At 46.1% G+C, this 20,814-nt stretch overlaps 1 protein-coding gene across 1 annotated transcript in view; it reads right to left on the bottom strand.

Annotated features, from left to right (window-relative positions):
- Positions 1–20,412, bottom strand: part of MAN1C1 (mannosidase alpha class 1C member 1) — a 135,474-nt gene extending 115,062 nt beyond the window's left edge. Inside the window, exon 1 of the mRNA XM_032863807.1 lies at positions 19,845–20,412. Coding sequence (XP_032719698.1) covers positions 19,845–20,384 — 540 coding nt within the window. The 5' untranslated portion in view covers positions 20,385–20,412. The remainder of the gene's footprint in view (positions 1–19,844) is intronic.
- Positions 20,413–20,814: the final 402 nt, after the last annotated feature.

Genomic DNA, 20,814 nt, shown 5'->3' with positions numbered 1-20,814 from the left:
CAAACACCACCCAGATCAGCCCTCCCCAGCGCTCCCAGCACCACCCCAGACCACATGGTCCTTCCCTGCCCATGTCACTGCCCTTACACTTCCAGTCACACATTGCCACCAAACTAGAGAGGCTCAGCCACCCCTGAAGGTTGGCTACCCAGGCTACCCAGGTATGCTTATGAACTCTGGCCATGTTCCCCAGGCCCTGCGTCCCCTCCCTGCTCCCTCCCGATGCCACTGGCCCCCACTAACCTGCACTGAGGCTCACCCCACACAACATTTTTGGTTTATGCCAGAGGGGCTGGCACGCTGGGTTCCAAAAGTCACTACCTCCCCTCACGCTGCTGCTAAGAATGTAAGACAGTACAGCCACTGTGGGAGTTTATGCAAGTTCCTCAATAAGTTCAACATACAACTGCCATGTGACTCAGTAATTCTACTCCTAGGCAGGTACCCAACAGAACCGAAAACAAAGGTCCATCCAGAAACATGTACACAGATGTTCACAGTAACACTACTCACAACAGCCAAAACAGAAAAATATCCCGAAGTCTGTCAACAGGTGAACGGATATGCAGAGTGTGGCATACTCACACAAGGGAACGTTATTTCTAAATGAATAGAAGAAATGAAATTGATGCATTCTACCATACGGATGAACCTGGACATCATGAGACCACACGGTATAGGACTCCGATGCCATGAAACATCCAGACTAGGAAAGTCCGTAGAGACAGAAAGCAGGCTAGTGGTTTCCAGGCGCTGTGGTCGGGAAAGGACTACGGAATGGCTGCTCAAAGGTTAGAGGGTTTCCACTCGGAGCGATGAAATCTTCTGGAACTAGCGAGCGGTGATAATCACATAGTATTGTGAATGTACTTAATGCTACTGTATTGTACACTTTAGCATGCTTAACGTTATAATAGTAAGTTTTATGTTATGTATGTTTTACCCACTTTTTTAAGTCACCTCATAACAGTCTGTGCAATTCCTTGGTGCCACCCAGTAGCCTCCATGGCCTTGCCAATGTAAGACTTTGTAGTCTTCAGAGTTCTGGGACTGGAGGGGGCTCCTGGCTCTGGGACCGGATGGGGGGGTTTTGGCTCTGGGACTAGAGAGGGGGGTGCTAGCTCCGGGAGAGGGGGCTGCTGGCTCCAGGACCGGATGGGGGTGCTGGCTCTGGGACAACATGGGGGTTTTGGTTTTGGGACTAGAGAGGGAGGTGCTGGCCCCAAGACTGGAGGTGGGGGTGCTGGCTCCGGGACCAGAGGAGGGGTGCTGCTCTGGGACTGGAGTTGGGGGAGGTACCAGCTCCAGGACCAGGATAGGGGTGCTGGCTCCAGGACTGGAGGGGACCTGCTGGCTCCAGGACCAGGGGAGGGGTTGCTGCTCCAGGACTGGATGGGGGGTGCTGGCTACAGGACTGGAGGGTGGGGGGTGCTGGCTCCGAGGGCGGGTGCTGGCTCTGGGACTAGAAGAGGGTGATGCTGGCTCTGGCGCCAGAGGAAGGGATGCTGCTCCAGGACTGGACGGAGGGGTGCTAGCTCCAGGACCAGTGGGGGTGCTGGCTCCAGGACCAGAGAGGAGTTGCTAGCTTGGGGCAGAAGGTCCAGGCCCAACAGGGGGGGTCGCACTGCACAGAGGTACAGAGTCAGGAAGTTGGACACTTTTCAACTTAGCTGGTGGGGCTGCTCCAACATCAATAAACCCGGTAAGGACGAGCAGGGACGAAAAGAACAGGAACTTGTATTAGCTTCTGTCACTTCCCTGAGGAGGCTGAGCAACCCAACACAGGCTATTGGTGAAAATACAGTGACACAGGGGAGAAAGACACCACACGCTTTTCAGAGCTGCCATGATAAACCGAATTAATTAGCGCTGGTCACGTCCCACCTGTTACCCCGGAGCGGTGGGAGGGCGAACAGATCTAAATATTCCAACTCCAATATGCTCCAACCACTATAGGAAAACTTAAAGCAACTCAGGCAAAACAGAAAAAGCTGAGGTTTCCTCCTGGCCTCAAGGCAGGGACTGCTTTGGCACTGGAGCTTTCCGGATTTCTTCTAGACACAGTGTAGCCGAGGAGCCTGTTTTCAGTCCTGGGCCAGAACTGGGGCCAGAAAGCAGGGCCGCTTCTGCAGCTCACAGGCCATGAGAAAATCTGGAAGGGTGTCCAGGGTGAGAAAGCCACACAGATGGTCTGTGGAGGGCAGGTTCATTAGGGACCCTCCCCGTTCTATGGCCAGCTCCGCGTGGAGGGTTCCAGCCACAGGCTGAAAAGAATGTATCTCTTTGGCTACTGCCTGCCTGGGGTCGCTGAGAAAAGACAAAATGTATCTCCAATACTCAGCAGTGTCTTCCTTTCTTGGACAGCAATGAAGATTCAACTACGCCTCCTCCCTCCACCCGTGGTCCCCTCCCACTGATGAGCTGGCGGGCAAATCTTCAGCCCAAGGCCAGGCCGGAGACACACACACCCTATTTCGAGAAAGGAGGTGGACGATCTGTGTGCTCTTCTGGGACAAGGAGTAAGCTGCAGGGCCGGGCTCGCCCAGCGTCAGAGGGCACTCAGAGTACCCAGCTCTTCTCAGCAGAGGTCCGAAGCAGAGTCCTGATGACCCATGAGAAAACGAAGGGGAGAAACAGACTCTCATCCTTGATGCCAGCAAGGAAGGCCAGCGGAGGGGTCTATGGCCAGTAAAGACAGTCCTGTGCGGCTGGGCAGGGGTGAGGAGGGGAAACGAAGGGCAGACCCCGCAGGAAAGGACACAGCGCGGCAAGCCTGCCTGAGCCTGGGAGCTGCTCCTGGGGCTTGGTGGGCAGCCAGGTGTGGCAGAACCAGCTGGAAGAGGCAGGCTGGATGTGGCTCTCTTGGCCCCTCTGCCACCTGACTCTGCCTTCTCCCCAAATCTGTTTCTTCTTTAAACACTGGTGCTGCCGAAGTTTTCCTTGAATGGCTTTGCACTCCAGCTTTCGACCCCAGCCACGCCACACTGTAACATCTAGATGAGCTTCTCCTGTGCCATCAGCCCCAGTCCCAAAGCCGTATTTCCAACCACCCACTGGCTGTGTCCGCCTCAATTTCACAACTGTATCATTTTTTCATGCCTAGAATTCAACCTCTCTCCCTCCTAGGAATTCTCACTGTTCCCCTCCCCGATGTCCCCATCTACCCCAGGTCGAAACCCTGGGCATTCCTAATTTCACCTCCTACATCCACAACTCCAACCCCTCCCCAGGTCCAGCATGTGGAGCGGCCTGCTATCCCTCAAGCCCCCAACCCCTGGTATTCTCCACATCTGCCTGAAATGCTGTCCTTTTCCCCAAGCCAAGGTCAAATGGATGGAACTCCCCATCAATGGACACGAATGGTCTTTGGAGGACAGGTTCATTAGGGACCCTCCCTGTTCTATGGCCAGCTCTGTGTGGAGGGTTCCAGCTGTTTGGAAAGGGTTCCAGCCACAGGCTGATAAAGGTGTCCTTTATCTGGGCACGTCCATGGTGCTACAATTGTGTACATATCCACTGCTCCCTGGCTAGATGCTCCACCCCTGAGAGCAGAACCACATCTCGGCCTCCCCAGCAACCCAGGCACTGCCCGGCGAGGAAGAATAAGGAAGTTCTCTGAAAAAGTCGCACTGAACAAAACAGACTAGCAGCAGGTAGTTAATATTCCTTTCACTGCATATCCGTTCGATTACATTATTTCATAAAGTCCAGGTTGGACCTGTTTGACAACTAGATTTCCAACACAAATCAGCTCTGCAAATTCCGTCAGTCACATGAAGGCAGTTTCAAGAACAAAAAAGAGAGCGGGGGAGGGGGGGGACACCCAACAGCTAATAAAAAGGACTGAGAATTGCATCAAGAGGGGAGGGGAGGTCGGGCCCAGAAATGCCCAGTCCCTCTTCAACCTAGGAATGGCATTCACCCAGGAGAACTGGCAGAGATGGACTCATGCAGAAATGCCTCAGCATCTAATTAAACATTTTAGACTCCACTGCACACGAGAAGGAAGCCTACGTCCCCCACGGAACCCTGACAAATGAGTCGTTTCCAACCAATCTATCACCATAGCATCTGGGTACCTCAGGAAGATGAAAATAAGACCAATACATAAATGAAAACCAATATACAAACAATCATGTCCCCACACAGGCCTCCACAAAGCCGCAGCCACCTGCCAAGTTCCATCCCCGTCACCGCTTCCTGCAGCCCGGCCTCTGAGTAAGCGCGGTTTAATATAAGATCTAACGACAGAAGGAAATGTCTTCGCTGAGGTCTGCGTCTCCGTTAATGCTCCCGTGCTAAATGTCCACCCCGGAAGCTGGAATGAAATAAGACTGGGACAAACAGGACTTGCTTTATATGCCGCTTCAGCCAAAGGATATGCTAGAAATAGTTGGGACAGATTGAAGAAACAGGGCAATCTGGCACAGGTGGAGAATTCCACGGTTTCTTGCATGGAAACAGAGCTCTAGAGAGGACCGTCAGGAAGCCGTGGGGAGGACACTCCCACTGCCTGGTAGCGGGTCTCTCTTTGGGCAGCTTCCGCCGGAGGAGGCCTGGGGAGAGTCGATCTAATCACCCAAGACAGCGATTCTCAGGTTAAATCCCATCCAGCACCTGGCAGGGCAGAGAGGGTCCCGAAATCACAGACCTGGCTGCTGGGAGTCTGAACGCTGGGAGCTGGGTTCAGCTTTTCACTTCTTTAATATCTTCTTTTTCCTGAGCATCTGTTACTCCACGGTAAGGCCCAAACAGCAAAGTCAAAAGTCTGCTCTGTTAACCAGAAAGCGGCAGAGAGGCCATGGGCAGGAGGGCGATGGTCTTTAGGGAAATCTACTTCTGGACAAGCAAATATTTTCTTCCCAGATATTTATGTCCTACCTGCTTCCCACGAAAGGAGTTAGGTGGGATGGGCAAATACGATGCACCTAACCAGTGTCTCCCTCCTGTGCATCTGTATATGGTGGGAAGTGATTCAGACACATGCATTACACTATAAAATTCCTTAAAGCCACAGATTCATCGTTGCCTTTTCTTTAGCTCATATAGCCTTCAGTGTCTAACTGGAGCTCAAGAGATAGTCGTTTTCAATGCCTTTTCTTCAAAGTTTTAATAAATCCATGGCTTCTCTTGATCATGTTAACAGTATATGCTCTTCGCTCTGGAAAACTCAGTTTTGAGTCATTTCCCCAGCTCATTTTTTCCTTCTTGATCCTGGCCCAAGTCTGAATAAATACAGAAAATTTCCAGCCTCTTCCCTAAGTGGGTGAAAGGGAAATAAAGCCAGAAAGGAGACACAGCTGACGTGAAGACAAAACTGCAGGAGATGTGTTCGAAATCATGGCTGCACATTAGAACCACCGGTAAGTTTTTAAAAAGCCCAATGCTCAGGCTACACCCAGGACCAATTAAATCAAGCTCTCCGGAGGAGGAACTCTGGTGTAAGTATTTACTAAAATCCCTGAGTTCCAGACCATAATAAAGGTTAGAATCCCTGTTCTAAAGATTCACCAGACCCGTTCTTTTGATACCTACCAAGACTGATAATTTCTACTTAATTCCATCCCCAAGTGAAAGCGCTTCCTCTAAATTATCACCCACGAGACTTTAGATGATGTAATAGAATGGATGTCAACCAAAGTGGCAGGAGAGCAGGTTTATATCATATATGAGCATTGGAACTAGCGGCTGCCTTTTCAGTGTCTCCATTCTCTCAGCTATAAAATGGGATTACACTCCATGCCCTGTATGCCACAGGCTGTGCTGGGGATCAACTAAACTCTTAATGGGATGCTAGGGCTCTACTAAAAATACCACAGACAGAAGGAGTTTTTGATCTCAGTTTTCTAGGAGGAAGTGGGCATCATCCCAGTCCAACCCCCGCTCCCTTCCAAAGCAGACCCTCCCACCCCCATGGATTTTCCCTGGGGATTTAAATGCCAGTGGGTGGTACAGTGGCCAGAGAGTCAGAAACCGTTTTTATAACATGCAAGAGGACTTCAGATACCAGGGCTGGAAAACCTGGAACTCTGCTCCCACTGGTGCAGAGTTCAAGAGCACTTTACCGAGAGCACAGAGAATCTTAATATGCTTTAATTCAGTGCCTAATCACAGGAAATGTCTAATATTGTTTGTCTCCCTCGGCCCCATCTGGACTGACACTACTCTGGTATCATTCTTAGCTACTCAAGGATCAATAACCAGACAGACCTCCTAGCATGATTATAAGGAGGCTATTACCTCTGCAAGTACATCAGTGTGAAGTCTCTGCCTCTTACATAATTATACACCCAAGACCTGTATCTGACACTGCTAGAGAAGTCTCTAGACTGAGCTGCTATTTTTCTGTCTAAAGACAAAGGTTTCTCTATAAAGGGTTTCCTTATACTCCAAAGTAACAACATTGGTTATATTTTATAGGCTGCTCTCTAAAACGTCCAGCTCTGAAAGCAGGAAACTAAAGTCTTCTTTCCCCATTGACTCTTATAGTTAAAAACCAAGACCACTCCAGAGCTCTGTAAGGTATGTCACAGACATGGAGAATGGCTTCTGGGAGAGCTGGGAAGGAGACAGATTTGCTGATTTAGGTCAAGAACACAAGTACATAAAAAAACAAAAATGGTGCTGAAATGTCTTCCCAAGAGATCAGCATTGACTTGGCAAAGTTTAGGTTTAACCTCTGAAAAGCTCACTGCAGGAGTGAAAAATGGGGGAGAGGGATCTTAAATAACTAACTGATTGATAGCTTTTATTCAATACTCCACACATTCCAAAGGAGACAAATAAAGTTAAGGATAGACTATGCTATAAAATATTATCTTTCCTCTGCATTGAACTTTACTGAATAAGGGGAAATAAGAGATCAGATCTCACAGAATGAACCTTGGAAATCCTCCATCCATGTGTTTTTAGCTTTCTTCTGGTCAGTAATTCAGTAATGTGGCCTATGTGAACAGTTCTTTTTTTTTTTTTTTAATGTGGGCATTTACAAATCAAGGTTTAAAAAGTAGTCATTAGGGGCTCCTGGGTGGCTCAGAGGGTTAAAGCCTCTGCCTTCGGCTCAGGTTATGATCCCAGGGTCCTGGGATCGAGCCCCACATTGGGCTCTTTCCTTGGTGGGGAGCCTGCTTCCTCCTCTCTCTCTCTGCCTGCCTCTCTGCCTACTTGTGATCTCTCTCTGTCCAATAAATAAATAAAATCTTAAAAAAAAAAATCTTTAAAAAGTAGTCATTAGACTTAAGGTAAGGAGCCCAGAGAAAATATTTGACAGGTCAAATCCTGGGAAGAAAGTGACACTAATGGAGGCTGCTGGAACATCAAGATATTAGCAAATATTTCTTCTTACATCTAAAAAAAACAGGAACAAAAATGCACAAATCATTTAAGACAACATCAACCAAAAATTAGGAGCCCTTTGAGAACAGTTGTCTTTACTTAGGATATAAATCCAATACAAAATTATGTTTAATGTACCCAATATCAATCACCAAAAATAAATAAGAATCTTTAAATATCTAAACTACACTAAAATATGTAGATTAAAGTTCATGCACTTGATTCAGGAGTCTTTAGAAACCTACTCAAAGTGTTCATTTGTATGTTACATATAACGCTAACTTATAGAAGCTAGATTGAATGGTTTCCTGGCCAAGTACAGGTTAGAAAACCACAAAATAGGAAAAGTAGAAAATAAAGCAGGCAGAACAGGTATCCTGATAGCTACAGAAAGAGGAGAGAAAGACTGCATAAAAGCAGATGAAGCTAGAATCTTAAAAAAGTAAGATTCCCAATGTTTAGCACAGAATTCTTTTTTTTAATGAGTAGACACATGAAGATGTAAAAACAAAAAAATGTGGACCAGAAGATAAAACAGTCAATAAATACAGACCCAATGATGGGAACAATTTTAGAAATAGCCAAAAAGACTTTTTGAAAAAGTATTATAAATATGGCTTAGAACTTAAAAAAAATATGGAAACAATAAATGAACACATGGGAAATACCAGAGAAACAAAAACAATGGAAAATATCCAGATGGAAATTCTAGAAGTAAAATACCTGAAATAAAAAATTCACTGTGTAGCCTTAACAACCAAATGGACACTACAAAAAAGTCCAGTGAACTTGAAGACATGTTCATATAAACTATCTACATCAAAGCACAGAGAGAAAGGCTGAAAAGAAAATGAAGAAACTCAGTGACTTTAAAAAAACATCAAGCAATCTAACTCATATGTAACTGGAGTTCTAAAGGAAAAGGAGATGGACTGGGGCAGAAAAAAATACTGAAGAAATTATGAGCCAAAATTTTTCCAAACTTGATGAAAAAATATCAACTCACAGCCCCAAGAAACTCAAAAAACCCCAAGAAAAATAACAATGACACCCACATCTAGGCACATCATAGTTAAATTCCTGAGTATGAAAGATAACATCTTAGTAACATGCAAAGGGAGCGGAAAGATATATGCAGGGGAATATACTCTAACCTCTCATCAGAAACAATAAAACCTACAAGACAATGGGTCTTTCATTTAAGAAAAATAAGAGTCAACCTAAAATTCTATATCCAGCAAAAATATCCTTTTAAAATGAAGGCAAAATAAACAAAAGCTGCAAGAATTGATCAGCAAACCTACACTACAAGAAATATTAAGAATGGTTTCTCAGGCTGAAGGGGAAATGGTACCAGACAGAAACTCAGACATGCAAGAAGGAATGAAGAACACTATAAATGGTAAGTATGTGTGTGAATAAAAAGACTCTAATTTATTAATTTATCTAAGATAACTGACTGAAGCAAAAAAAGTTACTAATGTATTATGAGGTTTATAATATATGTAGAAGTACACTATATGACAACAACAGAATGAAGATTGAAAGAGGGGAAGTAGACATAAGCAGATTGTCAGACTAAAGAAATTATAAGAAGATAGTGACTTAAGCCCAAAATAAGAAGGAAGGAAATAAAGACAAATGTAAATACTAAAAAAATTTTACTGGATAATTTTAAAAAATATATTTTATTTATTCATTTGAGAGAGAGAGCAAGCACAAAGCAGGGGGAGCAGCAGTCAGAGGAGAGGGAGAAGCAGACTCCCCACTGAGCAGGGAGCCCAGTGCAGGGCCAGATCCCAGGATCATGACCTGAGCCACCCAGGTGCCCCTTTAAGGGATATTTTTTAAAAAGATCAAAAGTCAGTTCCAGAAAAAGATCAGTAAAATTGGTAAACTACTAGCTAAACTATTTTTAAGAATGAAACAGAGAAAACAATTACCAATATCAGGAATGAAAGAAGGAGCACGACTACAGGTCCTATAAATGTTAAAAGGAAAATGAGAATCTAAGGAACAATTTTATGCTAGTAAATTCTACAACTTGGGAGTCTGGGTGGCTCAGTTGTTAAGCATCTGCCTTCTGCTCAGGTCATGATCCCAGGGTCCTAGGATCAAGCCCCGGATTGGGCTCCCTGCTCAGCGGGAAGCCTGTTCTCCTTCCCCACTCCTCCTGCTTGTGTTCCTTCTCCCACTATATCTCTTTCTGTCAAATAAATAAATAAAATCTTTTTAAAAGAATTCTACAACTTGGATGAAATAGACAAGTTTCTTGAAAGCAAAATTGACAAAACCAACACAAGAGGCAGAAACTCTGAATAGCCCTGTATCTGTTAATTGAATTGATAATTTAAAACCTCTCCCTCCCTCCGTCTCTCTTGCGCACTCACTCTCTCTCTCTCTCTCTCTCTCTCTCTCACACACACACACACACACACACACAAATCCTCTAAACCTAGATGGCTTTAGTGGTAAATTCTTTTTTTAAGATTTTATTTATTTATTTGACAGAGATCACAAGTAGGCAGAGAGGCAGACAGAGAGAGAGAAGAGGAAGCAGGCTCCCCATTGAGCAGAGAGCTCGATGTGGGGCTTGATCCCAAGACCCTGGGATCATGCCTTGAGCCAAAGGCAGAGGCTTTAACCCACTGAACCACCCAGGTGCCTTGGTGGTAAGGTCTATAAAATATTTAAAAAGGGGCACCTGGGTGGCTCAGTGGGTTAAATCCTCTGCCTTTGGCTCAGGTCATGATTCCAGGGTCCTGGGATCAAGCCCCGCATCGGGTGGGCTCTCTGCTCCACAGGGAGCCTGCTTTCCCCTCTCTCTCTCTCTGTCTGCCTCTCTGCCTACTTGTGATCTCTGTCCGTCAAATAAATAAATAAAATCTTTTTAAAAATTTAATAATAATAATAGTGTCCCACAGACTTGTTAAGAAAATAAAAGAGGACATTTTTCAGTTCATTTTATGAAGTAACATAACGCTGAGCCAAAAAACAGACAAAGCTCTTGTAAGAAAACTACAGACCCATATGCCTCACAAACACAGGTGCAAAAATTCTTAACAAAATATTAGAAAATCAAATGCAATTTTAACATTCTTTTCAAATCAATATCATTCATCATATTAATAGAATTAGAGAGAAAAACAATATAACCATCTCCAGAGATACAGAAAAAGCATTTGACAAAATTTGATCTTATTTCTGATAAAAACTCTCAGCAAACTAGAAATGGGAGGGAACTTCAATCTAATAAAAGGCATCTACCAGGGGCGCCTGGGTGGCTCAGTGGGTTAAAGCCTCTGCCTTCGGTTCAGGTCATGATCCCAGGGTCCTGGGATCGAGCCCCGCATTGGGCTCTCTGCTCCGCAGGAAGCCTGCTTCCTCCTCTCTCTCTGCCTGCCTCTCTGCCAGGTTGTGATTTCTCTCTGTCAAATAAATAAAATATTAAAAAAAAAAAAAGGCATCTACCAAAACCCACACCTAACATCAGACTTAACATAAAAGACTTAATGATCCTCCCTTGAGATCAAGAACAAAGAGGTCAGTTCTCACCACTTCTATTTAACCTTGAACCGGAAGTCCTAACCAATTCAATCAAGGAAGACAAAGGAATAAAAGGCATAAACATTGGAAAGCAAGAAGTAAAACTGTCTTGACTGATGGACAACATGATTGTATACCTAATAAATCCTAAAGAATCTACAAAAAAAAATTGAATGAATTCAATAAGGTCACATGATATAAAGTCAATATACAAAAATATCTTACATTTCTATGTACTGGCAACAAAAATTTAAAAATAAAAATTTATTTTTAAATATTTTTAGTTATTTGACAGAGAGAGAGTGAGTGAACACAAGCAGGGGGAGTGGCAGGCAGAGGAGAGGGAGAAGCAGGCTCCCTGCTGAGCAGAGAGCCTGATGTGGGGCTCAATCCCAGGACCCTGGGATCATGACCTGAGTCAAAGGCAGATGCTTAACAACTGAGCCACCCAGGTGCCCCTAAAAATAAAAATTTAAAGATTACCATTTATAACAGTATAAAAATGAGAAAATACTTAGAAACACAGTTAATAAAAGATGTTCAAGTCCTCTACATTGAAAACTACAAAACACTGTTCGGAGAAGTTAAAGAAAATCTAAATAAATGGAAAGAGATACCACATTCATGGATCAAAGACCCAATACGGTTAAGGTATCAGTTCTCTGCAATTTGACTTACTGATTCAAAGCAAACCCCATCAAACTCCCAACAGGATTTTTCACAGAAACTGACAATCTTGTTCTAAAATGTATGCAGAAATGCAAAGGACCGATAATAGCCAAAGCAATTTTGAAAAAGCAACTTAAAGATAGAAGACCTGGTTTTAAGAGTTATTATAAAGCTATAGCATCAAGATAGTATGCATTGGTATAAAGATAAATCTGTAGACGAGTCCAGAAAGAGAACCATATATATATATATATATATATATATATATATATATATATATATACACACATACACATATATATGATAAATCTAACATGGCATCAAAGCAATTCAAGGGGAAAAGGAAAGACTTTTCAAGAAGAAGTACTAAACAACTGAACATCTAAATGTAAAATAATGACTCTGGACTCTTACCTCACCCCACATAGAAAAATTCATTTGAAGTAGAGGGTAGACTTCAATGTAAAAACTAAAATGATCAAGCTTCTGGAATTAATAGGAGACTATTTTCATAACAATATGGAAGGCAAACTTTTTTTTCTAAGTAGACATAGAAAGCACTAACCATAAAAGAAAATACTGATACACTGACTTCATCAAAATTTAAAACTTCTGCTCTTTGAATGCTACCCCTAAGAAAATGCAAGGACAAACCATAGACCGGAAGCAAATATTTATAAAATGTATATCTGACAACGGACTTATATCCAGAATACATAAAGAATTTCTATATTCAGTAAGATGATAAAGAGCCCAATTTTTTAATTAAAAAAGGGCATAAGATTTGGACACTTAAAGGAAGATATAGAAACAGTAAATAAAACTCATGAAAAGATGTTCAATACCAACAGTAAACAGGGAATCAAAAATTAAAACAATATTACTATATATCATACAGAATGGCTAAACAAAAATGTGGACAATAACAAGTGTTGACAAAGATGCAGAATTCTCACATGCTGCTGGCGGAGGTATAAAATGGCCTTAACTACTTGGGGAAAGTGTTTCCAGTTTTCTTATTAAGTTAAACAAATGTCTACTCTATGAACAGCAATTCTACTACGTATTTAGAGAAATGGAAACATATCTATACAAAGACTTGTACATAAAATATTCATAGCAGCTTTGTTCATAACAAACACTGGAAACAACCAAAAAGCCCACAACAGGTGACAGAGAAACAAACTGCAGTGTATTCATGCAACAGAATGTATCTTGATAATAAAAAGGAATGAAGGAAGCATTCACACATAGATGAATTTCAAAAACATCCTTGGTGAAAGAAGCCTTGTGCAAAAGGGCATATGTTGTAGTACACCAACGTTTCAGAACAGGCAAAACGCATCTCCAGCGACAAACTGAAACAGGAGATGGGAGGTGGATGGTGGAGGACTGCCTGGGAAGGAGCAGAGGGATCTTTCTGAGGTGATGGAAATGATCCATATTTCCACGTGGGCTTTGCAATGGTTTTCCGCATTTGTTACAATTCCGCCAACTGTATACTTAAGATCTGTGTATTTTGCTGTATGGAAACTATACTTAAATAGTGTCTGCCTCGTGGGATTGTTGTAAAAAAACAAACACAAGGGACAGGCATTGAGAGGCTGACAGACTTATCTAGACCACTCAGCGGGCCCCACAGAACACTGCTGTACCCGCATGGTGGATTTTTTGGTGACCGCCGCATCGTGGCGGAGGTGGAAGGAGGAAAAAGAAAACTCCTGTTATTCAGGCGCTGGAAATGGCTGCTATTTCGTGAAAACAACTTGCCTGTAACATTCACCTGTGGAGCAGCTGATACCCAGAGCATGCCAGATAAAAGCACAGTTATTGCTCATCGAAGAAGGAGAACGTGAATCGGTATGTCGAAGTTTTTTTTGTAAAAGTTATCACTAACAGTGCTGCCCTAAAACAGATGGACAACTGCCCTGGTCTTAGCCTTTAATTAATGAAAATGCAGAGTTAAGAGACATAATTCAGACCTCCTTGTGAGTAAGAGCTCTTCCGACTGCCTGCCTGCCAGCCAAGTTTGGGGAGCTCTCAGCCCAAATCTTAGAAAACAGCCTTTTCAGGGAAGAAAACACCTACACCTGGGCCACCACACACTGAGCCCATAGCTATAGGCTGGGGGCTCCACGGCGTCTGTTCTCTTTGAGGGTGGAGATGGTAGAACGGTGTAACTTACAGGGATCTGTGACTGTGACTTACAGTGATCTCAGCCACATCCACTCTGCATTTAAAAAAACCAAAACTGGGGCACCCAGCTGGCTCCATCAGAGGAACATGTGACCGTCAATCTCCGGGGTGCTGAGTTCAAGCCCCACATTGTGTGTGGCACCTACTTAAAAAAAAAATAAAAAAATAAAAGAACCAAAACCATGCTGCCTAAGCTATTAACTAGCCTCTAGAGATGAGGTGGGGGAAAAGAGGGATTTAGGCTCTTGCTTCCTCAGACTTCTTTTGAGGAGTCCCCAGTTTGGTGTCCTGTCATCATCTGCTATGAGAATCCAGAGCTAAAAAACCATCTGCTCGGGACGCCTGGGTGGCTCAGTTGGTTAAGCAGCTGCCTTCGGCTCAGGTCATGATCCCAGCGTCCTAGGATCGAGTCCCACATCGGGCTCCTTGCTCTGCAGGGAGCCTGCTTCTCCCTCTGCCTCTGCCTGCCATTCTGTCTGCCTGTGCTCGCTCTCTCTCTCTCTCTCTCTCATAAATAAATAAAATATTTAAAAAAAAAAAAAAACATCTGCTCTTTCTTTTCCCCAAATCATGCAAACAGTTGTGTGTAAGACCTTGGCCATGCAGTAGTCAGAAGTCAAGAACCAGACCTTGCTGTTTAAATGAGCCTGGTCTTTCTGGACTGCGGTATACAGACTAGAATAATAATAATCTTTGATTCACAACACTCATCCCTGCTTCATGCAGGGGCCCTCTTTTATTTTATTTCTTATTTATTTTTTAGAGAAGGTAGGGGTGAGGAAGAAGGAGAGCGAGAGAATCCCAGGCAGTCTCCATAACCAGGGCAGAGCCTGACAAGGGGCTCCATCTCACCACCCTGAGATCATGATCTGAGCTGAAATCAGAGTCAGATGCCTAACCAACTGAGCCACCAAGGTGCCTGTGGTCTCTCTTTTAAAGTAATGGAGTAAATACCCGTGAATTCACCAGAGACAACTACTCTCCTGAATCTTGTCCACTACTTCCTTGCTAAGGCTTTCCTGACCTGGCCAATGAAAGCAAGGCAGGGAGAGAATTTCTTAAAGCTCCTACCCCCTACCTTAACACAGACTCAATTTAGGGTACAGGAAGACCAGAGGCAGTACCTGCAAGACCAGGTGCCCACTGAGATAATCAAACTGCTTCCCTGAATGGGACTTTCCAATTTGTGAACTTGATTTATTTTTTTCAATAAGAGAAAAGATGTAAGTCCCTTTGAGCAAAGTATGCCTGATATATATCACAATATTTATTTTTGGTAGAGTAATGGATCAGTCTTCGGGGAAAGCTAGAGAAAAAGCATTTCTTGAGCTCGGATGTAAATCAGTCACTCTGAAAACCGCAGGGGAATCTATATTCTTACCCCTCTGCTAACTACAGTGTGAAATAAACTGACTTTTAAAAGTCACTGTTTCTAGACCTAACACTAACAACAGAGTTAAGGATATGAGGCCCAAAAGGCAATTGCTTGTGGAATGTCTGCACCTGATTCCCCCAAATGTTAACACAACTCAAAATGAAAGAAGAGATCCGACCAATCTGCAGGTTAAAGTTGTACAGTGGGGCGGGGCAGGGGGCGGGCGCAATTTCTAAGTTTTATATGCGGTACTCCATTCCAAGGAGGAAGGCTGAGGTGCGGCTGGGCTCAGGATGGAAGGGTCTCCCAAGGGACCCATCCAGTTATTACAGGCCAGTCTTCCTATCTACATTAAATGTATCATAGAGCAGGACAAGAGTGAAACTGAAGGAGAAGGGGAGAAAAAGATCTTCGATGAATCGGCAACTTACACCGAACTCTTCAAAGGAAAGCTATTTAAATCTAAGGTGTTCCTAATATTAATTATCCTGAACATCTCACAGGCTCAGATTCACATGCTACAAAGAACACAAAGCCTTTTAATTTTCCTACCTGTCCATGGCACTAGCGGTGATAAATCAGATATACAGAGAAACCACACATGACTAACAAACCAGCCCATTAATGGCAAGCAAAGATCATTTGCCAAGACGACTTACTCAGACATAGTCACGTATCATAACCAGCAATATCCTGCAGGCTTAAGGCAGCAGGGCATAGAAAGCAAGAGCTGGGGCACTCCCTGCCAAGTCTCAGGCACCACAGGGCGACTCGGGCATCCTCCAGACGCCTGCTATCCAGGCATGAAAAGATTTTACTCATGGCTGCCACCTCCCCACTCCCTTCCAGGTAGACTTGCGCTTGGAATAATACTGCAACTGAGTCCCCAACCTTGCTACGGCCCTTCCTCTGACACTTAGAACTCCGGGTACCTTCAGGAAGAAGACCCAGCCTCTGTCACCAGCAACCTCAGCTGTTAGCTTAGAGATCTTCACTATAGACACTCATTCAAGTAACTGAGCTCCAACTAGGTGTCTGACCCTTTTCTAGGTGGTTGGGCAGATCCATAAACAAACCAGTAAATAGGTGGGAGTCAGGAAAAGAGCAGAGTTCCCTAAATGCCAGTCCCTTTGTTTTACCAGGAAAACAGGCCCAGTGACTGGAATTTTTCTTTGAGATCAGAGTTGATGGTGTGGCTAGGACTTGAACCCAGGTTGGATTCTTAGCAGGACTGCCACATACAGTGGTGCACAGGGATGGGGATGGAAATTCAACCCATGTTCTGCCAGGGGCAGCCTCATTCCAGTACTATATTCTCAATGTCCCAGACTGCTCAATTCCCCATAACAAAACGCCCTTCACTGGAAGAGACAACTGAGGTTCTCCTGGTCAGCTATCAACCATCGAGGACCCAGGAGAGTCTGAATCCTTTCACTGGGATGTAACCCTGACAAGCTATACACTCCCAGCTCTTGTCATGAGTGAGAAGAGTCTGCTGAACTTGAATCTGTAAGAAATCCACCAATAGCAAAGGTCCCCTATAATTAATAATCATGAAAATAATTTCCTATGTTATCATCAGATCTGAAAGGGAAGGCTGCTAGCAAGCTGTTTTACAATCTAGCCAACTCCTTTACTCTTCATGATCCCAATATGAGGATCTGTCATGGTTCAAAACTGTCTCTAAAGTTCCATATGGATGATGGGAGTAATTAACTTAATCAACTGTATGAATATCTACTCTTGACTAAGTGCCAGGGATACAACAGTGAATACCACCACCATTGTCAACAACAACACACCATTGTCTCTGACTTCATGGAACTAATACCATTGAATACAGAGCTGGGAAAAGCCCAGTTGCTAAGGAGTCCCTGACCAGACTGGCAGCTGCTTGGGGCAGGTCTGGGAGCAAGAGTGTACGTGACCACCCTATCCTCCCCTCCCTCACTCCATTTTACAGAAGGAAAAATAAGGTCCAGGGATGAGAGCAGGTGGCTTGCCCAAAGTCAGACAGTTGATAACGGAGCTGGGACTTGAACCCACAGTCTCTGGCCTTCCCCTTTCCATCACACTGCCTCCTCCAAGGTTCCAAGGCTGCAAAGTGAGAAGAAATAGTTGGTCCTACTGACAGATTGTTTCCTGATGCATGTTCACCTAGAACATGCAGCTTCAACCCATCTTATCAGCACAGACCTCATGCCCATGTTCATCTCTCAAACCAGAATGTTTATAAATATATTTCATTGATCTAGAGCCCGGGTGTCCAGTCTTCATTCACTCTCATTTATCACCCTCTCTGGATCTCTCTTGACGTTTACTTTCACTTTAAAAACCTCATCTTATAAGAACAGAGCCCTTTTTATCTGATGCTAGCTCCCCCTCTGCTCCTGGGGTCTAATCAATCCATGTCTGGAAATAAACAAGCCAGAGAGGGAAGCAACAGTCCCTTTTATGAAAACAGGCACCTTTCTAAAATGATCTACCCCTGGGCATGGCACAGATAGAAATTTAAATGAGAAAGAAATAAAGACATCCTCCAGCCATAGTCCTATGCATTCCTTATCAGGCAGGACGCCAGGGAAGGCAACTCTGTATTAACAGCTAAACCAAAAACTCTGCCTCGCATTTTTCAGGTTGCTTGGAAAGGCGAGGGGTCCAAACTCAAGGAGCCTGAAGAGATAATAGGCTTCAAAATATAATAGTGTATATAGTTCAGCCTCCTCCATTCTGAGGAATTGAAGGTCTCCAAGATATTAAGAGAGGGCTCATTGAACACCAATTGCAGGTAAACGCAAGCAGGCCTTCAGCTACTACCAGGGGTACTCCGAGATGCCAGGCTGAATGATCCAGACATCTGGCAACCAGCGCAGACCTTCACCCACCATGTTATCTTACCACCCCCTACACAGCAGCATCTCCACACCTCCCACCACCCCCTAGCTGCTGCAGCCTGCAGCAGCAGCCTCGGCCAGCAAGGGAGGCTGTCTGTGTATGGAGGGGCAGAACCAAGTCCTCACTAGCAAGCCCACTCTTCCTACCATGGTTCCCAACCCCAGGCTTTCAGAAATAGGTCACAGATCTAGATGCAAGCGCAGAAAGCCCCTCTTCTGAAGAGGACAGTAGCTAATTCTTAATTGTTTGGGGGATCCTTTTGAAAAGATGACGGCAGCTCTGGACACCCCATGGGAAACTGCGTGCATGCAGTTTATACATAATTTCACTGGGGGTGACTGCCCTCTGGGGAGGTATAAAAAGGCAGAAAGGGCTAATGTGCTCAGAGCCAGCTTTGAGCAAGGGAGCTGTAGGTGGTTCAGGTAAGTAATCAAAAACACAGTTCTTAACCAAAAAGGGAGCAATGATGTCCCTTTCTTAACTACTGCAAGTTCCAGCCTTCAATTAATCTTTGAAATTTCAACAAGAATTTGGAAACCGAGCACATGCACAAAACAGGGACTCATCTTTGTGACTTCCAATCTTGACGTCACAAAATGACCTGTCATTGCTAGTTAAGATAGAGTCTCCCAACAGGGCTTATCACAGAAGGGCTGGGTACCAACAGAGGTAAGAAGTAAGGCAGAGGTGAACACTGGGATGGGGGATAGTCCCAGACAAGGAAAGAGGGATAGCTAAGCTCTCCGTTGGCTCTGAGTAGATCCTGGCAGGTCAGGTCCCAACCCTTGCTGCCAGCTACCTTTGGAAGTCAGGCCGGCTGACTCCTTTGCAGCAAACCACTAAGTCCAGACAGAAACAGCCCTTTCCTTCTGGGTCCATGGGGAGTGGGGGATGCATCCTCTCATTTCTAGGGAGGAGACCCTGGCCCACAGCTTGCCCACAGCCCCCTCGTGGCCTGGGGGTGTCACTGCAGCCCCCTCTGCATTGCTGGGCAAAAACCTCAGGGAGGCAGCTCTAATAGTGGTAGAGCAGAATATTTAGTTACCAGACGTGGCTTGGCAACAGTCTTCAAGCCATGGTGAGGCTGCGTTTGATTTTCGTTTCTTAAACTAAGACCAAGATTGACACTCAAAGTGATCCTTCTAAACCCCTCCCTGGTACAGTCCCTATGGGGAACGAGTCCAAGACCTGCTTCATTAAGCCAATAACCTCGGAGCTTCTGTAACATCACCACCGCCCTCTTGATCACTCCTTCCTACATCACATGCCCTTCCTTATGTATAAGTGTTTCAAAGCTCAACAGAAATAGTTAGCAAGAATGCACAACACCCTCTGGTTTGTAGGTTGCTGGCTAGATTACAAAATACTTGCAAAATACCACCCCCCCATTCCCATATCCTGGATTTCCAGGTAGCAGATCCTACAGGGGTTTGGGGGAAGTCAGGGCTTAAGGACATGCAGTGAGAAAGAATGCAGCCCTTGGCCCCATGGCAGGCAGAGTGGGTGTCCATTAATGAAGCTAACTAGCAACTCCACAAAGGGACGCCCATCCTGGTTGGGGACTTGACTGAAAAGACCAGATTCAGGGTGGGGGAGAGTCGATCCAGTGGTTCAGCTCCCATCTGTCAGAGGTGGGGATGATTAACTAAACCCAGCAGTGGGAAAGTGCCCACTGAGGAGAAGGTGGAAAGTTTGGGAGGAGAGAGGAGGGTGCAGTGCCCCGTGAGGGCCTAGAGCAGTAGTCTAGGGACCAGAAGTGACTGGGGCCCGGAGAAACAGATGCAAGCACGGCGGGTCTTCTCCTTTTCCGGGGGAGGAGAGTCCTTACCTCCTTGATTTTCTCCCGCTGGGCTCGAACTAGGCTCTGCGGCTCCTTAGTCTCATCTGCCCTGGTCCCCAGGACCGGGTGGCGGAGGCGGCTCCGGAACGCGTTGAAGTCAAAGCTAAACGGGATGCCCCCCTCCTGGGGTCTGAGGGCCGTGCTGCCGCTGCTCCTGGCCGCCGTGGCCATTTCCCGAGACCCGGTGGGGTGGGTGCGCCGCAGCCACACTTTCCGGCGGCGGGTACTGGCTTGGCTGCTGGCGTCGTCCTCACCGGGGGCTGGCACGGCGGGGGCCGGGTTGGGAGGCGACTCCCGCTCACGGGCCAGAGGGTGGCCGGCGATATCGGCCACTACCTCCAGGCCAGGCTGCTGGGTCCGGGGGGCTAGGAAGAGGCGCTTGAGGCGAGAGGAGTTGGGCAGCAGGAAGAGGGCCCCGAAGCACAGGGTGATGAGGCCCGAGAGGAAGAGAAGGAAGAGGAACTTCTGCGGCAGCCGCAGCCCCCACGGAGAGGCCGGGACGAAGACGGGCACTTTCCTCATGAGCATCGTGGCCTGGCCCCGGGCTGGGGCCGGTCAGCTCCGGCCGAGGCCCCCGAGGCCCTCCGAATGCAGGCACTGGCCAGCCGGGGTTCGTTGCGGGGAGGTCGTCGAGGGGCGCCGCCCGGGGTTGGCGGGGTCCCTCAGAGTTTCGCCGCTTCGGGGGCTGCCCCTGAAGTTCAGGGAGTTTGGGGCGAATGCCCCAGCGCCGAGGCGGAGGCGCAACGAATCTCGGCGGGGCCCGGGCGCGCCGGGCGGCACGGCTCGGGGCCCGGGCCCGCAAGGGTCGGCCGCGCGCCACAGCCTTCTCTCCGGCCGCCGCGCAGCCCCTCCTCGAAGCGGCCGGAGCCCGCAGGGCCCGCGCCTTCCCGCGCAACGGCCGCCGCCGGGGCCGTCACATGCCGTCCGCGGCGCCCAGGCAGTCCGCGCGGAGGGGCGC

The sequence above is a fragment of the Lontra canadensis genome, unplaced genomic scaffold (assembly GCF_010015895.1).
Source record: "Lontra canadensis isolate GAN:19392208 unplaced genomic scaffold, GSC_riverotter_1.0 scaffold25, whole genome shotgun sequence".
NCBI classification, from domain to species: Eukaryota; Metazoa; Chordata; class Mammalia; order Carnivora; family Mustelidae; genus Lontra; species Lontra canadensis.
This window is presented reverse-complemented; position numbering and strand designations above follow the sequence as displayed.